Source organism: Carassius auratus, chromosome 5, assembly GCF_003368295.1.
Source record: "Carassius auratus strain Wakin chromosome 5, ASM336829v1, whole genome shotgun sequence".
NCBI lineage: Eukaryota > Metazoa > Chordata > Actinopteri > Cypriniformes > Cyprinidae > Carassius > Carassius auratus.
Genome location: NC_039247.1, coordinates 6,625,257 through 6,643,649, shown reverse-complemented (window position 1 = coordinate 6,643,649; position 18,393 = coordinate 6,625,257). Strand labels below are relative to the sequence as shown.

At 36.8% G+C, this 18,393-nt stretch overlaps 1 protein-coding gene across 1 annotated transcript in view; it reads right to left on the bottom strand.

Annotated features, from left to right (window-relative positions):
* The window catches only part of LOC113072645 (discoidin domain-containing receptor 2-like), a 44,867-nt gene that overhangs the window by 10,080 nt on the left and 16,394 nt on the right, over positions 1 to 18,393 (bottom strand). The window contains exons 2-9 of the mRNA XM_026245625.1: positions 16,560 to 16,667; positions 16,361 to 16,463; positions 14,220 to 14,448; positions 13,054 to 13,201; positions 11,487 to 11,592; positions 9,651 to 9,837; positions 5,687 to 5,933; positions 4,916 to 5,008 (exon numbers count right to left, since the gene is read on the bottom strand). Coding sequence (XP_026101410.1) covers positions 4,916 to 5,008; positions 5,687 to 5,933; positions 9,651 to 9,837; positions 11,487 to 11,592; positions 13,054 to 13,201; positions 14,220 to 14,448; positions 16,361 to 16,463; positions 16,560 to 16,620 — 1,174 coding nt within the window. The 5' untranslated portion in view covers positions 16,621 to 16,667. The remainder of the gene's footprint in view (positions 1 to 4,915; positions 5,009 to 5,686; positions 5,934 to 9,650; positions 9,838 to 11,486; positions 11,593 to 13,053; positions 13,202 to 14,219; positions 14,449 to 16,360; positions 16,464 to 16,559; positions 16,668 to 18,393) is intronic.

Sequence of the window (18,393 nt, the reverse complement as noted above, 5' to 3'; positions counted from 1 at the left end):
TAAGCTTGCTCCAACTGAGCGAGAAGAAAGAGATGAGGAGAGGACTATAGACGAAGAGGTGTTTGATGGGGAAAAGGAGGCAGCAAGTAGGGGTAGCAGATAATCTTCCGTATCCCGTAGTTCTTGGTCGTGATTTACCAGTGCTCCTAGATCTGGTCAAGCCCGTGCAGCAGTGCAACATAGTGATAACAAGGGCCATGGCAAAGCAGCCGGAAGAAGCGATACAGACTCTTTCGACACTGCCCTTTTATGACGTAGATTTAGCGATGGGCATCACAAAATCAAGAAAATCTAGACGTCAAAAGAGACGAGCAAAGCTTGAGTATAATGCCTCCCAATTGCCCGTAGAGAGCACATGCAATCTAACCCCACATGTCCAGCTGCCTACTAACATAATTGCATTACAGCAAAAAGATGTTAGTCTTGCTGTTTGCCTACAGAAAGCAAACCAGGAGACCACAGGGGAGGGACCCACTAATGACAAGGGTGAGCATTTTGTATTTGAACAGGGCATACTCTACCGCCAGATCGGACTGGTAAAACAGCTGGTGGTTCCGCAGGATACTCGAGAGGTTGTCCTTCACCTGAGCCATTCCATTCCCTGGGCTGGCCACCTAGGGAAAAAGAAAACCACTGCACGTATCAAAAGACACTTTTACTGGCCCGGCTTGGAAACGGATGTTGCCCAGTACTGTAAAAGTTGCCCTGATTGTCAAAAAGTATCCATCAAACGTCCATCAAGAGTGCCCCTCCAGCCCCTTCCTGTAATCAGTACACCATTCGAACGTCTGGGCATGGATGTCGTTGGCCCTGTGGAAAAGAGCTGTGCAGGTAACCGGTTTCTACTGGTGATCACCGATTATGCTACGAGGTACCCAGAGGTATTTCCTTTAAAGTCTGTCAAAGCTAAATATGTTGCAACTTGTCTAGTCCAGTTCTTTTCCAGAGTCGGACTGCCAGCTGAAATTCTCACTGACCAAGGGACCAATTTCATGTCCAATCTCCTGAAACAAGTCTACCAGTTGCTGGGTATTAAGAGTTTGCGGACAACACCTTACCATCCTCAAACTGATGGGCTCACAGAACGATTTAATCAGACATTGAAACAAATGCTGCGGAAATTTGTTGGTGAGACTGGCCGGGACTGGGACCAATGGCTCCCGTATCTTCTTTTTGCTTATAGAGAAGTACCCCAGGCTTCTACCGGGTTTTCTCCGTTTGAGCTCTTATACGGCCATGAAGTTCGGGGACCTCTGACACTACTTAAAGAAGTCTGGGAAGGAGACCATGGTGAGAGTGAGCCTATTAACATTGTGTCTTATGTCTTGCAAATGAGGGAACGTCTGGAGAAAATGAGGACTTTGGCTCAAACCCACCTGATGGAGGCCCAGAAGCACCAAAAAACATGGTACGACCAATCGGCACGGGAAAGAGGCTTTGTGGTTGGAGACAGAGTACTTGTGATGCTGCCGAGTCAGGAGAGCAAGCTGTTGGCCAAGTGGCAGGGCCCCTTCGAGATCAGGAACCAGCTAGGTCCCACCACGTATGAAGTGGTCATTCCAGGGCAAGATCGTGCTAGCCGAGTACTTCATGTCAACCTTTTGAAGAAGTGGGTATCCCGACCTGAGCAGAGAGCGCAAGTGATGATGATTCGTCATGTGAAGGAGGAGGAGGAATGGGAAGACCAGTACTTGCCTCGACCAGTAGCTGGAAATATTCATCTGGAGCATCTGCCTGAAGATCAGCAATCCCAGGTGAGAGCTCTATGTACCCCTGAAACCTTCTCAGAATATCCTGGTTTGACATCTTTGATACAACATGATGTGATATTAAAACCTGATGCAGCTGTTAGACGTATGAGTTACAGAATACCTGAGAGACTCCAAGAGGACTTGAAGGAGGAAGTGAACTTGATGCTGAGACTGGGAATTATTGAACCCTCTAAAAGCGAGTGGTGCCATCCGGTGGTCCTAGTACCGAAAAAGGATGGGAGTATCCGGTTTTGTATTGACTTCCGGTACTTGAATTCTGTATCACAGTTTGACTCATATCCTACTCCCCGTATAGACGCCTTAATTGATCGATTGGGCAAAGCCAAATACCTGACGACCATCGATTTGTCCAAAGGGTATTGGCAGATACCATTGACACAACAGGCCCGTCCTTTAACAGCATTTAGGACACCATGGGGGCTATTCCATTTCCGGGTTTTACCCTTTGGCCTGCATGGGGCACCGGCTACCTTTCAGAGACTTATTGACCAGGTGTTACATGGGCTAACCTTTGCTGCAGCTTATTTGGATGACATAGTCATCTACAGTACTACCTGGGAGGAGCATGTTCAACACCTTCAAGAGGTTCTACAGCGTCTGCAAGAAGCAGGCCTCACAGTGAATCCTGCCAAGTGTGCTGTAGCCAGGACGGAAACCGAGTACCTGGGCTTTGTCATTGGCAACGGGGTAGTGCGACCACAAGTCAAAAAGGTCCAGGCATTAGAGGAAGCTCCCATTCCTCAGACACGTAAGGAACTCAGGTCCTTTCTGGGAATGGCGGGATTTTATAATCGTTTTATCCCTCACTTCTCTAGCAGGGCTGCCCTGTTGACAGATATGGTGGGGGTTCGATGTCCAAATCAATGCCAGTGGTCAGAAGAAAGGATGACGGCCTTTCGAGATATTCAATCGGCGTTAAGAGAAAATGCTGTGCTGTACAGTCCAGACTTTGATCAAGAATTTATTGTGCAGACGGATGCCTCTGAGAGGGGCATAGGGGCTGTGTTGTTACAGGGACCACCTGGTGAGCGACGGCCTGTGGCTTTCATTAGCCGCAAACTCTTTCCAAGGGAAGTCCGCTATTCGACAATAGAGAAGGAATGTTTGGCAGTTAAATGGGCCCTAGACTCCTTGAGATATTACCTACTTGGAAGGGAGTTCAAGTTGGAAACGGACCATAAAGCTCTCCAGTGGCTGGAAAGGATGAAAGATACCAATGGGAGGATCACACGGTGGTATCTGGCTATGCAGCCTTTCCGGTTCACTGTCCAGCACGTTCCGGGCAAGTCCAATGTGACCGCTGACTACTTCTCTCGTTGTATCCACGAGATGCCTGAAGGGAGGGGGTGTGTGATGGCCGAACCTGTGGCCACACATTGATAAGGGTAACATCAACGCATTCATTCATGATACATGCATTCATTCACATACTGATAGTTCTTTTCCCGCATTCATTCACGATACATATATTCATTTACATACTGATAGTTATTTTCTTTTTATTATTCATTTATATTTGAATTTATAGTATAGGATTTAAGGTTTATGTATAAGAAAATCACTACACAGACTTTGTTTGACAAATTGCAAAGCTTTATTTATACATGTTAGTACTTCGTTCGTTGGTTTGGAGTGCACACTTACTGGCTTGCGTTGTACTATTTCTGTTTCCTTATCTTTGTTTCTATTTGAGTTTAAGTTACCGTGGCATGGAGGTTGGATGAATGGCGTTGACTCAGGTGTGCGTCTTTCCGTCATCGCGGTCTTGACTGACAAAAGGCTGAGGCGCGTGCGGCAGTCAATATTTATGGTCTGAGCATTCCACTGGACGATACCAACTGGATGCTATGTCATGGGGGGGTGAAGAAATGAAGTTATATTTCTGATTGGTTCCAATTTATTTTTATTATTAATATTTGTTGTTTTGTATTATTAGATTGTTTGTTTGTTACTCTATTTACTTTGATTAGATAACTTGTAACTAATTTGTTGGTTTATAAAGTGTTGATTGTATGTTTTCCCCTGTCTTGTTTAAGTGAGCTCACCGTCTATGATAAATACCTGTCTGTTGTCTCATTTAGGGGGTTAGTTTTGTTTTGTTCAGTTCTTCTTAAGTTTCGTTATATTGAATTAAAACTTGTTTTGTTTACTTCATTAAAGTCTAGCTAGATTATTTGTTAGAACAAGTTGATTTATTTTGTAACTGAGACCTTTTTCTTATTTTTGGGTAAAATAAAACCTTTTTTTGTTGGCAATCCTGTGTCCTCGTGCCTTACTACTTGGCGATATCCGACACTGATCTTCATTTACAAACACGTCATTAAAATGAAGTGTAACAAGTGCTGCTAACAGATATTCTGTGATAAAGTAATCCATATGAAAACGCGATGTCTGTTTTTCATGTCTCCCTTCGTTATATCCAATGTGACCACGCCCCTGCGCTGAACGCGCTATTCAGATTCAAACTGAAGCGCGCTGCTTGAATACACCCACTCAGAAGAAAAAGCAGCGAGACTATTCAAGTTTTTTGTTTTACTGTTTGCTTCGCGATGAGAGGAATAAGACATAATTCACCCCAAAAAGATGCTAACGCATTGTTTACCATGAAGTTGTGTGCGGAACAACCAATCAAACCTGACTATGTCAGTTGACCAATCAGAACACAGTATGCTACCGAAAGGTGGGGTTTAAGGATACTGAATCTTTTGAACAGCTTCGCGCAAACCGTTTGGGGATCTCTGAGAATTGAAGTAATTTTAAAATGATATTTTGACAAAATGACAATGTTTTTTAAACTTGGATGGATTTAAACCTAATGTACAGGACTTATAAACAGTGATAGGAAGCTTAGAATTTTCATCTGACTGGCTCCTTAAAGTTCAATCAAAGTGTGTAGATCAGTACAGTAGTCAAGTATACTCATTTAAAGCCAACAGGAAATGATGTTCACAACACATTTTACTTCCATAATGTGACACATTTCCTTCATTTGTATGGATCAGGAAAAGTGTTCTCTATAAGATTTTGGTTAGACAAACATTTAATTTTATTTGAAATAATATGCATTAAGGGAGTAAACAGTATCAAATGATTACATTTTGATTAGAAAAATGCAGTGATTTATCAGCACAGCGACGTTTTACCTGTTTTTTCTGTAGTTTGTGGTACTTTGCTATTAAGCTCATATGAAGGAGGGGTCAAGACTTGGGGCCTCTGGGTAGGAAGCACATTAGTTGCTGCAATGGAAAATAATTTAAGCACAGGAAGTTACTAAACCATAAATTATACCCACTTAAAAATGCATTTATGATTCATATTATTACAATATTGTATGCATTTCCAAACACACAAAGAAATTAATACTTCTATTCAGCAAGGATGCATTAAATGAATCAAAAGAAAACACTTTTTATCTCATCTACAAATATATATATATATATATATATATATATATATATATATATATATATATATATATATATATATATATATATATATATATATATATATATATATATTAAATAAATGTAGTTTCTGAGCAGCAAATCAGCATATTAGAATGATTTCTGAAGAATCATGTGACACTAAAGACTGGGGTAATGATGCTTGATGATGAAAATTCAGCTATGCATCACAGGAATAAATTAAATTTGAAAATGTATTCAAATTGAAAACAGTTCTTTTGAATTGTAATAATATTTGACAATATTACTGTTAACTGTCATTTTGATCAAATACATCCTTTAGTGAGCATAAGATACTTCTTTCAATTTTTAATTTTTTTTATTTCTTCCCAAACCCAAATAAATTGGGAATAATGATATGAAAAGCATTTCACGGTTCTGGCTGTATTTTAATGAGGTAATACTGAGAATACCAGTGCGAGGGAGAGGTGAGTTGTTCTAATTTCATACCAGACTGAAATGAGATCTCGCTGAACATCATCCAAGTGTCGGCAAAGTAGAAGCGGCAGCGCAGCGCCGTAGCCGATCTGTGCTTTAACGGGACGGTCACATACCGAGCGCTTGGGTTCCGGTCGTCTAAAACGGTGTGAAACTCAACCGGTTCTGCTTCCCACTCAGAAATGAGGTACAATTTAAACATACAGGACACGGACGCGAAGATCTTCACACCCCGAGAGAACATGTTATTACTATGAACCTGTTCAAAAGAAGATAAAAAAAACATCATTAACATTTAAAGGCTTTTTGAAGCCTTTCTGTGTTCAGTATAAATCAAGCCTTATTGTACTATAATCTGTACTAATAAAGTCAACATGAACAACATTTTTTACTATTTTTTTAATAAAGTGATGTATTTGTGATATATGAGTGATATATGAAACAAGTTGTCCAATAATAAATAAAAAAAAAACAACAGGAGGAACTGTATTCATTGGGAAATGACTGGATTGAATTGTGAAAAGCGGGAATTATACAGTAGTTCAAGGAAGTGACAATAAAGACATTTATAATAATACAAAAGATAATGTTTCTGTTCATCGAAATGTCCTGAAAAAACGTCTAAAAACTGACATATTAATGTAGCATACTTTCAAAAACATACAGAACATTTTTACTGACCCCAAACTTTTAAACAATGCGTACAAGTAAATTGTAAGTAAATAATATTAGCTATGATTTCATGCTGATTTAAATAAATAAATAAAAATAAGTAGATAAAAAGCAACTAAAAGAAAGTGGCCCGACTTCAATAAACATGTTATTTTCTAATATATAAAATAATTACTTCAAGATTAAGCACCTAAACCACCCACTCCACAGACATGATTATATACAGACACAATAAGCATTGTTATTATGGCAAGCCATCCTGCTGCAATATGTAATCATGTGTGAAATACGGTGCATAATTACTGCTATATTAAAACTGTCAGCCGTAAAACACTTCAAAGCGCATGAAGTTCAAATTACAAACATGTAAACCAGAACACATACTGTACACATGGTAAATGAATGGTTTGGGTTCAGTACAAGTTGAGTTCAATTAACAGTGTTAGTGGATCTAATGACAATTTCACAGAAAATAAATAAATATGGTCATAAAATAATTACATTGTTCCTGAGTTTGAAAAATGAATATACCAAAAGGTACTTATGTAAGAGAAAAATGGTATCTGTGAGGATATCCAGTCAGGATTTAGACCATATCATAGTACTGAGACTGTTCTCATTAAAGTTACAAATGACCTGCTCTTATCATCTGATCGTGGTTGTATCACTATATTAGTGCTACTGGATCTTAGTGCTGCGTTCAAAATGATCGTCCACAACATTCTTTTAAATAAACTTTGTTGGCATTAGTGGAAGTGCATTAGCACGGTTCAAATCATACTTATCTGACAGCCATCAATTCATAGCAATGAATGAGGAGGTATCATATCGATCAGTGCGGTATGGAGTACCTCAAGGCTAAGTACTACGCCCTTTACATTTCATGCTTTCCATGTTACCCCTTGGGAGATATCATCAGGAAAAATTGAGTTAGCTTTAATTTTATGCTGATGACACTCAAATTGGCAAAACATACCAATTGGAAAAACTAACAGAATGCATAGTAGATATAAAGACTGGATGACAAGTCATTTATTGCTGCTAAATAAAAAAAACAACAACAGAGGTGTTAATTATCAGACCTAAAATCTGGGCATGTAATATTTTAGAACAATGTATAACATTTGATGGCTGCTCAATTCTTCATCATTAGTTAGGAACCTAGGTGTGCTATTTCATCCCAATCTTTCCTTCGAAAGACATGTTTCTAGCATTTGTAAAACTGCATTTTTCTATCTCATCACCATTATATCTAAAATGCGACCTATGCTCTCAATGTCATTTGCAGAAACGCTAATTCATGTGTTCGTGACCTCAAGGTTAGATTATAGAAATGCTTTATTGGGTAGATGTTCTCAACACTTAAAAAACATACTCCAGTTGGTACAAAAGGGGAAAGTTGTGGCATAATGGTTAAAGAGTTGGACTCGCAATCGAAGGGTTGTGAGAGTCTTGGGCCGGCAGGAATTGTGGGTGGGGGGAGTACATGTACAGTTCTCTTTCCATCTTCAATACCACGACTTAGGTGCCCTTGAGCAAGGCATCGAACCCCAAACTGCTCCCCGGGCGCCGCAGCATAAATGGCTGCCCACTGTGTGTTCACTGCTCTATGTGTGTGCTCTTTGGATGGGTTAAATGCAGAGCACAAATTCTGAGTATGGGTCACCATACTTGGCTGAATGTCACATCGTCGTCAAAAAAAATGCAGCAGCTAGAGTTTTTACTAGATCTAGGAAGTATGACCATATTAGCCCGATTCTGTCAACACTACACTGGCTCCCTATCAAACATTGCATCGATTTTTAAATCCTGTTAATTTCTTATAAAGCCCTGAATGTTTTAACATCTCAGAACTTGAGCAAGCTATTATCAGTCTTTGGGACAGCCACAAGCCTCCAGGTTTTCATCCAAAATATCTTAAATTGTGTTCCGAAGACTAACAAACTTTTCAGGTTTTGGAACGATATGGAGGTAAGTGATTTATGACAAAATCTTAATTTTGGGGTGGAGTAACCATTTAAATCTAGATTAAAGACCCATCTCTTTAACCTGGCTTACAAATACACAAATGTACACATTTCTATTACTCAAATCTGTTAAAGGATTGTTAGGCTGCATTAATTAGGTAAACCGGAACTTGGAACACTTCCAATAACACACTATGTACTTTTTACATCATAAGAAGAATGGCATCTGCACTAATCTCAGTCTGTTTTTCTCTTATTCCAAGGTCACCATAGCCACCAGATCCAGTCCGTATCCAGCCCCGACGGTGAATTAGCACCTAGAGACGACATCTACAGCCCTGAGTTTCCTGAGCTTCAGAATCAGATCCCCAGTGAAGACCTTATCTCCTAGACTTGTCATTGAGACAAGACCATGGAACCAAATGAGTCCTCAGCACAATCTAACTTGCTGCAGGATTGATCAACCGTCTGGCCAGAGAAGAACAAGCCTGGTTTCTCCCAAGGTTTTTTCCTCCATTCTGTCACCGATTGAGTTTTGGTTCTTCGCTGACGCTGTCGTCTCTGGCTTGGTTAGTTGTGGTGACTTAATTTCCAGTGATTTTGTCGACTTGATTGCACAGATACTATTAGAACTGAACTGGATGATGACATCACTGAATTCAGTGATGAACTGCTTTTAACTGGAAACTGAGTGTTTACTTTTGTCCTTTAGCACTGACACCATATTTTCCTGTTTTGATACTGTAAAGCTGCAATATGAATAAAGGTGACTTGAGTTGACTTACAGTGAGGACCAGAAATAAATAAACATCAAAATACACAGTTTCAAGTGAATCACCACAATATTTAAATATTATTTTGTTCAAAAGTTTGGGGTCAGTGTAATAAAAAAAGAAAAAAAATTACATACATTTTTTTTAGCATTAAATGAATTAAATTGGTCAAAAGTGACAGTAAAGATATTTATAATGTAACAAAAGATTTATACTTCACATAAATGCTGCTATTTTGAAAAAATCCAGAAAATTTGTATCACTGTTTCAAATATTTTTTGAGCAGCAAATCAGCATAGTAAAATTATTTCTTAAAATGATTATTAGAATCATGTGACATTGACACTAAAGACTGAAGTAATGATGCTGAAATTCAGCTTTGCATCCCAGAAATAAATGGCATTTTAAAATATATTCAAATAGAAAACAGTTATTTTGAATGGTAAAAATATTTCACTATATTTCTGCTCTTTATCAAAAATAAAAGCTTTACATTCTGCTTTCAAATGCTGGCCCTATTTACTTCCATACCTGCCTCATACACAGCTTGTGCTTCACTCTCACCTTCATAGAAGTGAAGTTTCGTTGACTGTCAAACTGGAACTCCATCTCTACATATCCAGGACCCAAGCTGTTGTTCCTCCAGCCCACATAGTCATATCCTGGCCACAACCGGTCCTGTCTTCTCTGTACAAAGTCATCCTGACCAATCACACCATCTGTCAGCTGACCCAGACCTGCAGACAACTTCCTGTGAGAGCAGAGAGAGACAGGAAGCACTTAGTTTTGGGCGAAGAGTGATTATCATTCATTCTAGAACTTATATACAATCTTGATTGTTTTGCCATAGAATGACCCTGAAAAGTCCACAATTCCAAAGCTGGCTCATATCAACAAGTCAGGAAAAAGTGGATGACAAATTAATGTGAAGGAAAGACAACCAGCAAATGTATAAAGAGGTATTTAACCAAAATATTATCATTATTTTATTGGCATTGACTGATATTAGAAATTTCTTTGGCTCAATAAGATTTAAAATGTTTTTGAAAGAAGTCTCTTATGTTCACCAAAGCTGCATTTATTTGCATTTATTATCAAAAATACAGTACATTTTGTGAAATATTATTACAATGTAAAATTACTGTTTTCTATTTAATATATATTTAAAATGTAATTTCTTCCTGTGATGTAAAGCTGGATTTTCAGCATCATCACTCCAGTCTTCAGTGTCACATGATCTTCAGAAATCACTCTAATATGCTGATTTGCTGCTCAAGGAACATTTATTATTATCATTAACAGTTGTAATGCTTAATATTTTTGTGGAAGTGGTAATATGTTTTTTTTTTCCAGGATGAATAATTTTTTTGGATGAAACAGAAATCTTTTGAATCACTATAAAAGTCTTTACTTTAATTTTTGTTCAATTTGAAAACATCCTCGCTAAATAAATGTATTACTTTCTTAAAATAAAATGTACTTACATAAAACGTTACGATGGTAGAGTACTTATTTCTATTATTATTATATTTAGATTACATTTCCCACCAAAATAAACATACAATCAATCTTTAAAAACACTAAAAGTTAAATAACGTTAAATGAAATTTTTATTATATCTCAAAATGAATGTTATGTTATTATTTTTTCATTCTAAATAATTCTAATGTTGTGATGCTTAAATGTACTTTACACTAATTTAAAATATTTTTTTTCAAGCTTAATTTTTATTTATTTAATTAGACAAAATAAAACAGAATTTCAATATCAGCTAATTTAAATGTTTTATTTATCAATTATGTATTTGCCATCATATTCACAGGAGCAAATTAGTTATAGCACTTTTGAACTTATGTGAATGCATTTCTTACTTCGATCAAATTCTTCATTTTGGTATAGAAAGTTTGAAACTAAATATATTTCCAATTTAAAAAATATATTTCATTGAGCTTCACAGTTTACAACATATATTTAATACACTTTATTTTTTTTGTCTGTATGCAAAACCATCAACCATAATATGATATCAGTAGTTATTCTAATTAGATTAGACTAGATTCAACTTTATTGCCATTATGCAGAGTACAGAGCTAATGAAATGGAGTTAGCATCTAACCAGAAGTGCAAGAATATAGTGTTTTATATACATAAGTGCAGAGTAAGTGAAGCTATGATATACAGATTGTACAGTGGAGTAACTATATACAATACTGAGCAGCATATATACAGAATATAAATAGGAATGCAAATGTACCATTATATACACATTATGAACAGCAGCGACGTGAGAACAGTGATAATAAATACATATGAATAAGTGTGCAAAAGTATAATCAGCAAAGGACAGAATTGTAGCTACACATATTCTTTGGAATATTCTACATTAGATGAGACCTTCACCTGCGCTCTAGGACCCCATCGTACGTGGAGTCGTTGAGAGGTGTAATGGGATAGCCAGGAGCCATCATGGTCTGGCCCTCAGGACACCTGTATGCTGTCAGGCCATCTGCACAGCAGGAGAAAGAGAAAACAGAGAGGTCCCAGACGTTAATATTGCGTTAGCTCTAGAATGTAATTACACATTTCTCTTGGCTCACGTTTAAGGCACTAGAGTAACTGAGGTCAAATTAAACTAAGCAGCAAATCAGACACTAGGGGGCAAATCTACACAAGCCACAGCTGCTCGGGTGTGAGATGCCAAGACAATCTGTTTCAGTCTGTAGCTCATATGCAAGTGTGAAACGGAGGTCCTGTTAACACCTGATATTAAGGTGTGTTTTGGTCATTTGGATCATAAGTAGACGGTGGGAGGGGGGGTTACTTCTGAGGTCTGGAACAAATATGACATACATAGGCTGTAGGCTCATATATTTATATGATTAATAATAAAATGATTGCACACTCAATACAAACACATACTATATTATTCCTAAATGACGATGAAAAAAAAAAAAATGAAATTACTATCACATCCAGAGATCCAGAGAGAGCAGCAATCATCATGAAGGCTTTACGTTTATAACAGCTTCACAAACAGTAGACCACATTTCTGTGTTGCAAACATTAAATAATAATGAAAGTTTTTAGATAAAAGTTTAGAGTCTGGATATAGCCACACACACAGACACAGTCATCTGTCTCAGGATAAAAAAATTTAGTTAATTTTGCATCATTTATGATTTATTTTATCCACCCGTGACACACCAGCAAATATTAAGAATGCATTTTATTACCCAACCCGCAAATTATCCACAGCGCACTTGGATATATGAAAAGCAAAATATGTTTTCTGCATAAATCAGACGGACTTACTGAAAATGCTAATTCATTCTCCGGCAGCAGGAGGTGCTTTAACGCGGGACAAACCGTGGTTTCTCAGACAGCAGGTTCATTAATGACATCATCAGTGACTAGTCGACTTCGACTCGACTCTCATCACATAAAAATCAACTTTAAAAATGAGAAGTCATTCAACCCCTAATGTGTAGTAAATGCTGCTCCACGTGAAAGCACGCACATGTAGAAATTTACAGCTTATTAAAGAACCGGCTTTACTGATGCGATGCGCATTAATACCATGCCGATATTTATCATGCATCCCTAGTCTATATAAAGCTTGAAGCACCAGAATCGGCATCAGTATCGGCAGATCACCGTGATGAGATATCGGTACTCAGTATCGGCTGAAAAACCTGATCAGAGCATCCCTACTTTCAACCACTTCAGTCCAGATTTCTTTGAGGGGAGGGTCTATGGGCCAGTATATGTGGGATTTTCTGATCTTTCGATCTAATATTGTGAAATAAGTATTGTGCAAATTACTTATGAAGAGAGAGCACAGAGAGCAGCTTTTGTTTCTGCTCTGACAGCCCCAAAACTACACCGAAAACTGTGGGTTTGTCTTAGAACCAGGACTTTTTTATATATAAAACTGCATGACATGAATTATGTAATTCTCATGACTTACCCTGCCAGGCGCATCCGAACAGCTCTACTCTCATGCACACAGTGTGTACGGCATCAGTAACAGGAATCAAACGTAAGAACCGAGTGATGATGGGAGGATGGAGGTCTCTCACCACAGAGTCGTACGTGTTTATATTGGCCATTAAAATCTGCAGAAGACATTAGTTAAACAATAAGGCACGAGACTGTGCTGTGTTATGAGCATAACAGTAATAAGAGTGTGCAGTGGTAATTGCATAATAAAGCAGTGTTCCTGTAGCTCAATTGGTAGAGCACTGGTTCAGGGTTCGATTCCCCGGGAAAACATGATAGGTAAAAATTTATAGCCTGAATGCACTGTAAGTCGCTTTGGATAAAAGCGTCTGCTAAATGCATGAATTTAATTTAATTTCAATTTAAACACTTTTATTAGAATGTTATGAAACCAATTCATTTTCTGGCATCCTTCCACTAGAAGATATAGTCCCTGACATAAACCAAAGCTTATAGGTGATGTCAATAGGTATTGACTAATTAACATCCAGGACTGGTTTGGTTTCATAACACAACATACTGCACTATTCAATAATAACTAAAATAGAATTGCTATGATTACTGGTTAACGCACTAATACATACTACCATTTAAACATTTGAGTCAGAAAGTAACACTTCTATTCTGCAAGGATGTATAAAATTGATCAAAAGTTAAATAATGTTACAAAAGGTTTATATTTCAAATAAATGCTGAACATTCTATTCATGAATAGAATCCTGAAAAAATGTATCATGTTTAAAAAAAAATAATAAGCTGCACAATCTTTTTCAACATTGCTATAATAAGACAAATGAGCAGCAAATCAGCATTTGAATGATTTCTGAAGGACCATGTGACACTGTAGACTGGAGTAATGATGCTGAATTTTTCATTTAAATTGTAATAATATTTCAGCAATATTACTTTTTTTTTTTTTACTATATTTTTGCTCAAATAAATGAGCATAAGTGACTTCTTTTAAAAATAATAAAAAAATATCACCCCAAATCTTTGGACAGCTGTATATAACATGATTGCTTACTGGTATAACTTATGAATGTTGATCATTTAAGTTTAGCATCAAAACTTTAGTTTATTCAGGTCATTTATTTAAAAATGGAACATTATTAAATACACTCTGGTTTTTCCTACCTCACTGCCAAAGCGGTTTCTCCAGGAGATCCAGCGGTGTCCATCGCGACTGTACTCAAGACGGTATTTGCGTGCAAACTCGTTGCCGGAGTTGTGTGCGTAGCGACCCTGTGTAGCAACCACGGTGAGGAAGATGAGCTGACGAAGGTCAAGCTGAAGATACTGAACATCTGAGGGTTGTAGTTGTCCAGCAGGACACCAGGCGCCGTCTCCCTCCTCGTGGTTTAACCTGATGCAACAACAGACAGATGCAAATTACGCTGTAAAAGAGGCCTAGAGCTTTACTTAAAGGAGTCAGACCATGACAAATCTAATTTTAGCTAGATTTTTGAGGTAAACAAGCTTGATGCACTGCGAAAAAACTCCATAGCTTTACCGTACACACTTAAAGTCATATGCTACCCATGGTTCTTACTTAAACCATTAAAAAAAATTGTAGTAAAACAACAGCTAGCAGTAGCAAGGAGCTATTAATGCTTTATGGCTCTGATTCTGCAGAGATGCAGATTGCATGTAATATAGGCTCTCTCAGGTACAATACTAATCTCTGAGTATTAAAACTATTAGTTATGACTATGCTGACTTGAAGCTTTGGGAACAGTTTTGAATATAATATGATTATAGTTGTGTTTGTGTTTATTTTGGCTTATATTCCAGGTGGAGCATGTGGGCTTGTGAGAAATGGGCTGGGAAATCATAATAGTTAGCAAGAGATGTGCATCGCATGGGTGGGAGGATGAGAAAAGGAGAGAGCTAGAAAGTGTTATCATATATATTCAGACTATTAATATGTTTGATATACTAATCAGATTGGGTCAAGTGTTATAGACCTGAAACCTCACTCACTCACTTTGCCTTCATTGAAAACCCATCACTTAAATAAAGCAGTCTCCGCTCTAAAACACAGTCTGGTATTTGAACAAATATTAGCTACTGAGCTCAAATTAATGATTGTTTGTTTTTAAATGTGTCATAATGTTATAGAAATTAATACTTATATTTAGCAAGGACATATTAAATTAATCAAAAGTGATAGTAGAAACATTTACTATATAATGTTACCAAAAATGTCTATTTCAAATAAATTCAGTTCTTTTAAACTTTATATTCAAGAATCCTAGAAAAATCCAGAGGTATATAAGCCAAAATTGTTTTTAAAGATAGATGATATTACGATTAATAACAAATGTTTCTTTAGCAGTGTGATACTAAAATTAGTAAATTCATAAAAACGATCATAAAAACTTCATAAAAACTTACTTCATAAAAACTAAGACATGAAATAAAAATCACAAAAACAACGTAAATCTAGCGTAGCGTTAGTTCTGGCAGGTAACGTTAGTCAAGCTCGCATCAGCTAACTCTCAGCTGATCCCCATCTACCTATGGGAATACGACACCTGTCTAAGCCTTCATATATAAGGTCCTCAGTATTATCAGCTGTTTCAGCATTGCTCATCAGCTAATTACCCTCCTCCATCCCCAACTCCTTTGTCTCCTTCTTCTTCGAATCATACTAATTCTAACAGTTATTTTAAATTACTTGTGATTTTTTTATATAGTTTATAGAAGTTTTGTTTTTCTTTGTTTCTCATTAATGCTTCTCATTTGTTTAGTTTAATTTAAAGCACTAAAACACCTAAAACAAAACTACTAAATCTTTAACTCGAATTAAAGTGTAAGCCGAAAATATAATAACATTTTAATTCAAAATATTAACAAAAACTACAATAGCACACCAAAAGAGAGAATGAGCTAAGATATTTTATAATATTGCATTTTTACTTTTGATTAAAGAAATGCATCCATGGCGAGACTTTTAAAAATAATAAAAAACCTGATACTAAACTTTTGAATTATATGTTTTTAATTTAGATTTTTTTTTTTACTTGATTTCTTGTGCTGTAAACCATTGCAAATTATTTTATTTAAGCTAGTTGTCAAAGGCAACATTTCTTTTTTATTTTTAACTTGAAGTACTAAAACAACTAAAATTAAAACAAAGTTACTTATAAACATAGACATAAAAAAATACAAAAACACAAAATTAAATCTGGAGCAGAAAACATAAAATCATATTCAAGATATCAACAAAAACTATAACAGAATATCACATGATACTAAAATAACACTGATGTTACCTTGCATACTGAGGGCCTGTGGTTTCATACCACTGGCTGGAAGCAGTGATGTCATCGTTTTTGATCCTCCCATCCTCCATACCAAGAGGATAACGACAGTGAGCTAAGGAGGTCGAGGGAGGACATGGTGAGAAAGTGAATGTTTTTGCCACTGTCTCCATGTAAGCATATGTTTGTGTCTGTCTGCATGTAACATTACCTGGGTCTATCTGGCCATTGACGTTTATTAGTGAGATGGCCAGCAGCAGATAAAGCAGCATAGTGAGACCTCAGAGTCTGCCGACAGACCAGACTACAGACTACATCTCTGAGGAACAAAAGAAACATATCAGTACTGTAGCATCTACTCATTTCCAGCCAAAATAAACATTTAACAATCAGAAATGGAATCAAAACAGAACAATATCAGAGCCATACAGTACCTACTGTAGACCAAGACTAGACACATTTTAAAGAAGTTACATAAAGAAAATGTTGAAATAATTTCCACATTAATGTGAAATCACTAGGGAAGGGATGTAACAATTCACTCAACTCACGATTCGATTCACAATGCTTTAAAAAAAACAAAAAAAAAAAACAAGCCCTAAATCATATAAATAAGTAGCACAAATAAAATAAATCTCTTCACATAAACAAAATAACGATTTGTCTGTGCTCTTTCCATTTAAAATGAGAGGCAACCACTGTATTTTAATCATGATCCAAACAAAGAATGTGCATACATACAACATGGGCAGTTTTTAATCTAAATTAGATTTAGAAATTTGAAGCAAAAACGGAATGATTTGACTTCAGATTTGTGAAACTAGAAATAAAAAATATCAGCATGAAACACAAACAGCGGAAGAGCTGAATGAGACGCCAGCAGGTGGCGCTTAAAGCGTTTCCTTGGTTACCGCTGTAAACAAAGCAGCCCTGAACTTATGAACTTTAATATGCATTATACAGAGTCAGGATGAAAAGAAAATATACCATCTAAACTTTTCTAAAGACAAAACTACCCTGTATTGAATCGCGATTGTTTAGCATCTGATCTGATTTAAATCGTCACATATTTAAATCAATTTTCAACTGGCTCGTAGTTAATTGTTACATCCCCAGAAAACACCCAATCAAGTACTATTTTTACACTGTCAGTAAAAAGTTTAACACGGACTGTAAACTTAAAAAAATACACCGGACTAATGATAATTTGTCTATATTAAAAGTATTGCTCTGAGAAGTATATGTTAAGCCCCTCCCTCCGAAGCTTCATTCTGTGTTGATTACTATCGAAGCTTCGAAGCTCAAAAAAATGGCATTCAGACCAGTCCTACTTGGTGAGAATAAGACAGAAACATTTTTCAAAAACATACACAAATCTGACCAACCCCAAACATTCGAATGGTAGTCTATATTTTATTTTACAGAGTTTTTTTTCCTGTGCATTTTAAGTATGCTTATGTTTTTACTGCTCCATAATTTGCTCTTAATGTCAGCTGTTGAAGAAAACATCCTTAAACTCTGTCAGAGAGCCGAGTGTAAATGCAAGACAAATCGGCACCCTGATGCTTTCAAGCGCGGCGCAGCTGCAAAAATCCTCTGGGCTTTCTCAGTCCTGTGGGAACTCACAGATCACATTAGTATCACTGCTATGCTAACTATGCAAACAATGCCAGAGCAGATGTGGCCGGGAATCACAGAGAATTCTGCCTCATTCAGGGTGGGATTCTCATTAGTGACAAATAAAAGGGGCTCTTTCTTAAAACACACAATATCATTGAGAATATCTTTTTTTTTAAACCACCAGACTGTCTCTCTCACACAATCAAGCTATAAAATAGCCATTTTATTCTGAGGTTTCCATCCAAAACTTTAAAACTAATTTTCCACATCTCCTGCTCCAAACATCACTATTATTGTTCATAATTAGGCACAAACCTCTAACCCTTTTATTAGCTGTATTAAATTAACATAACTTGTCCTGGAGATGAATGAGTCCTTGGTTTGTTTAGCAGAGGGTCTTTTCTATTACTTTTCTAAGCATCTGG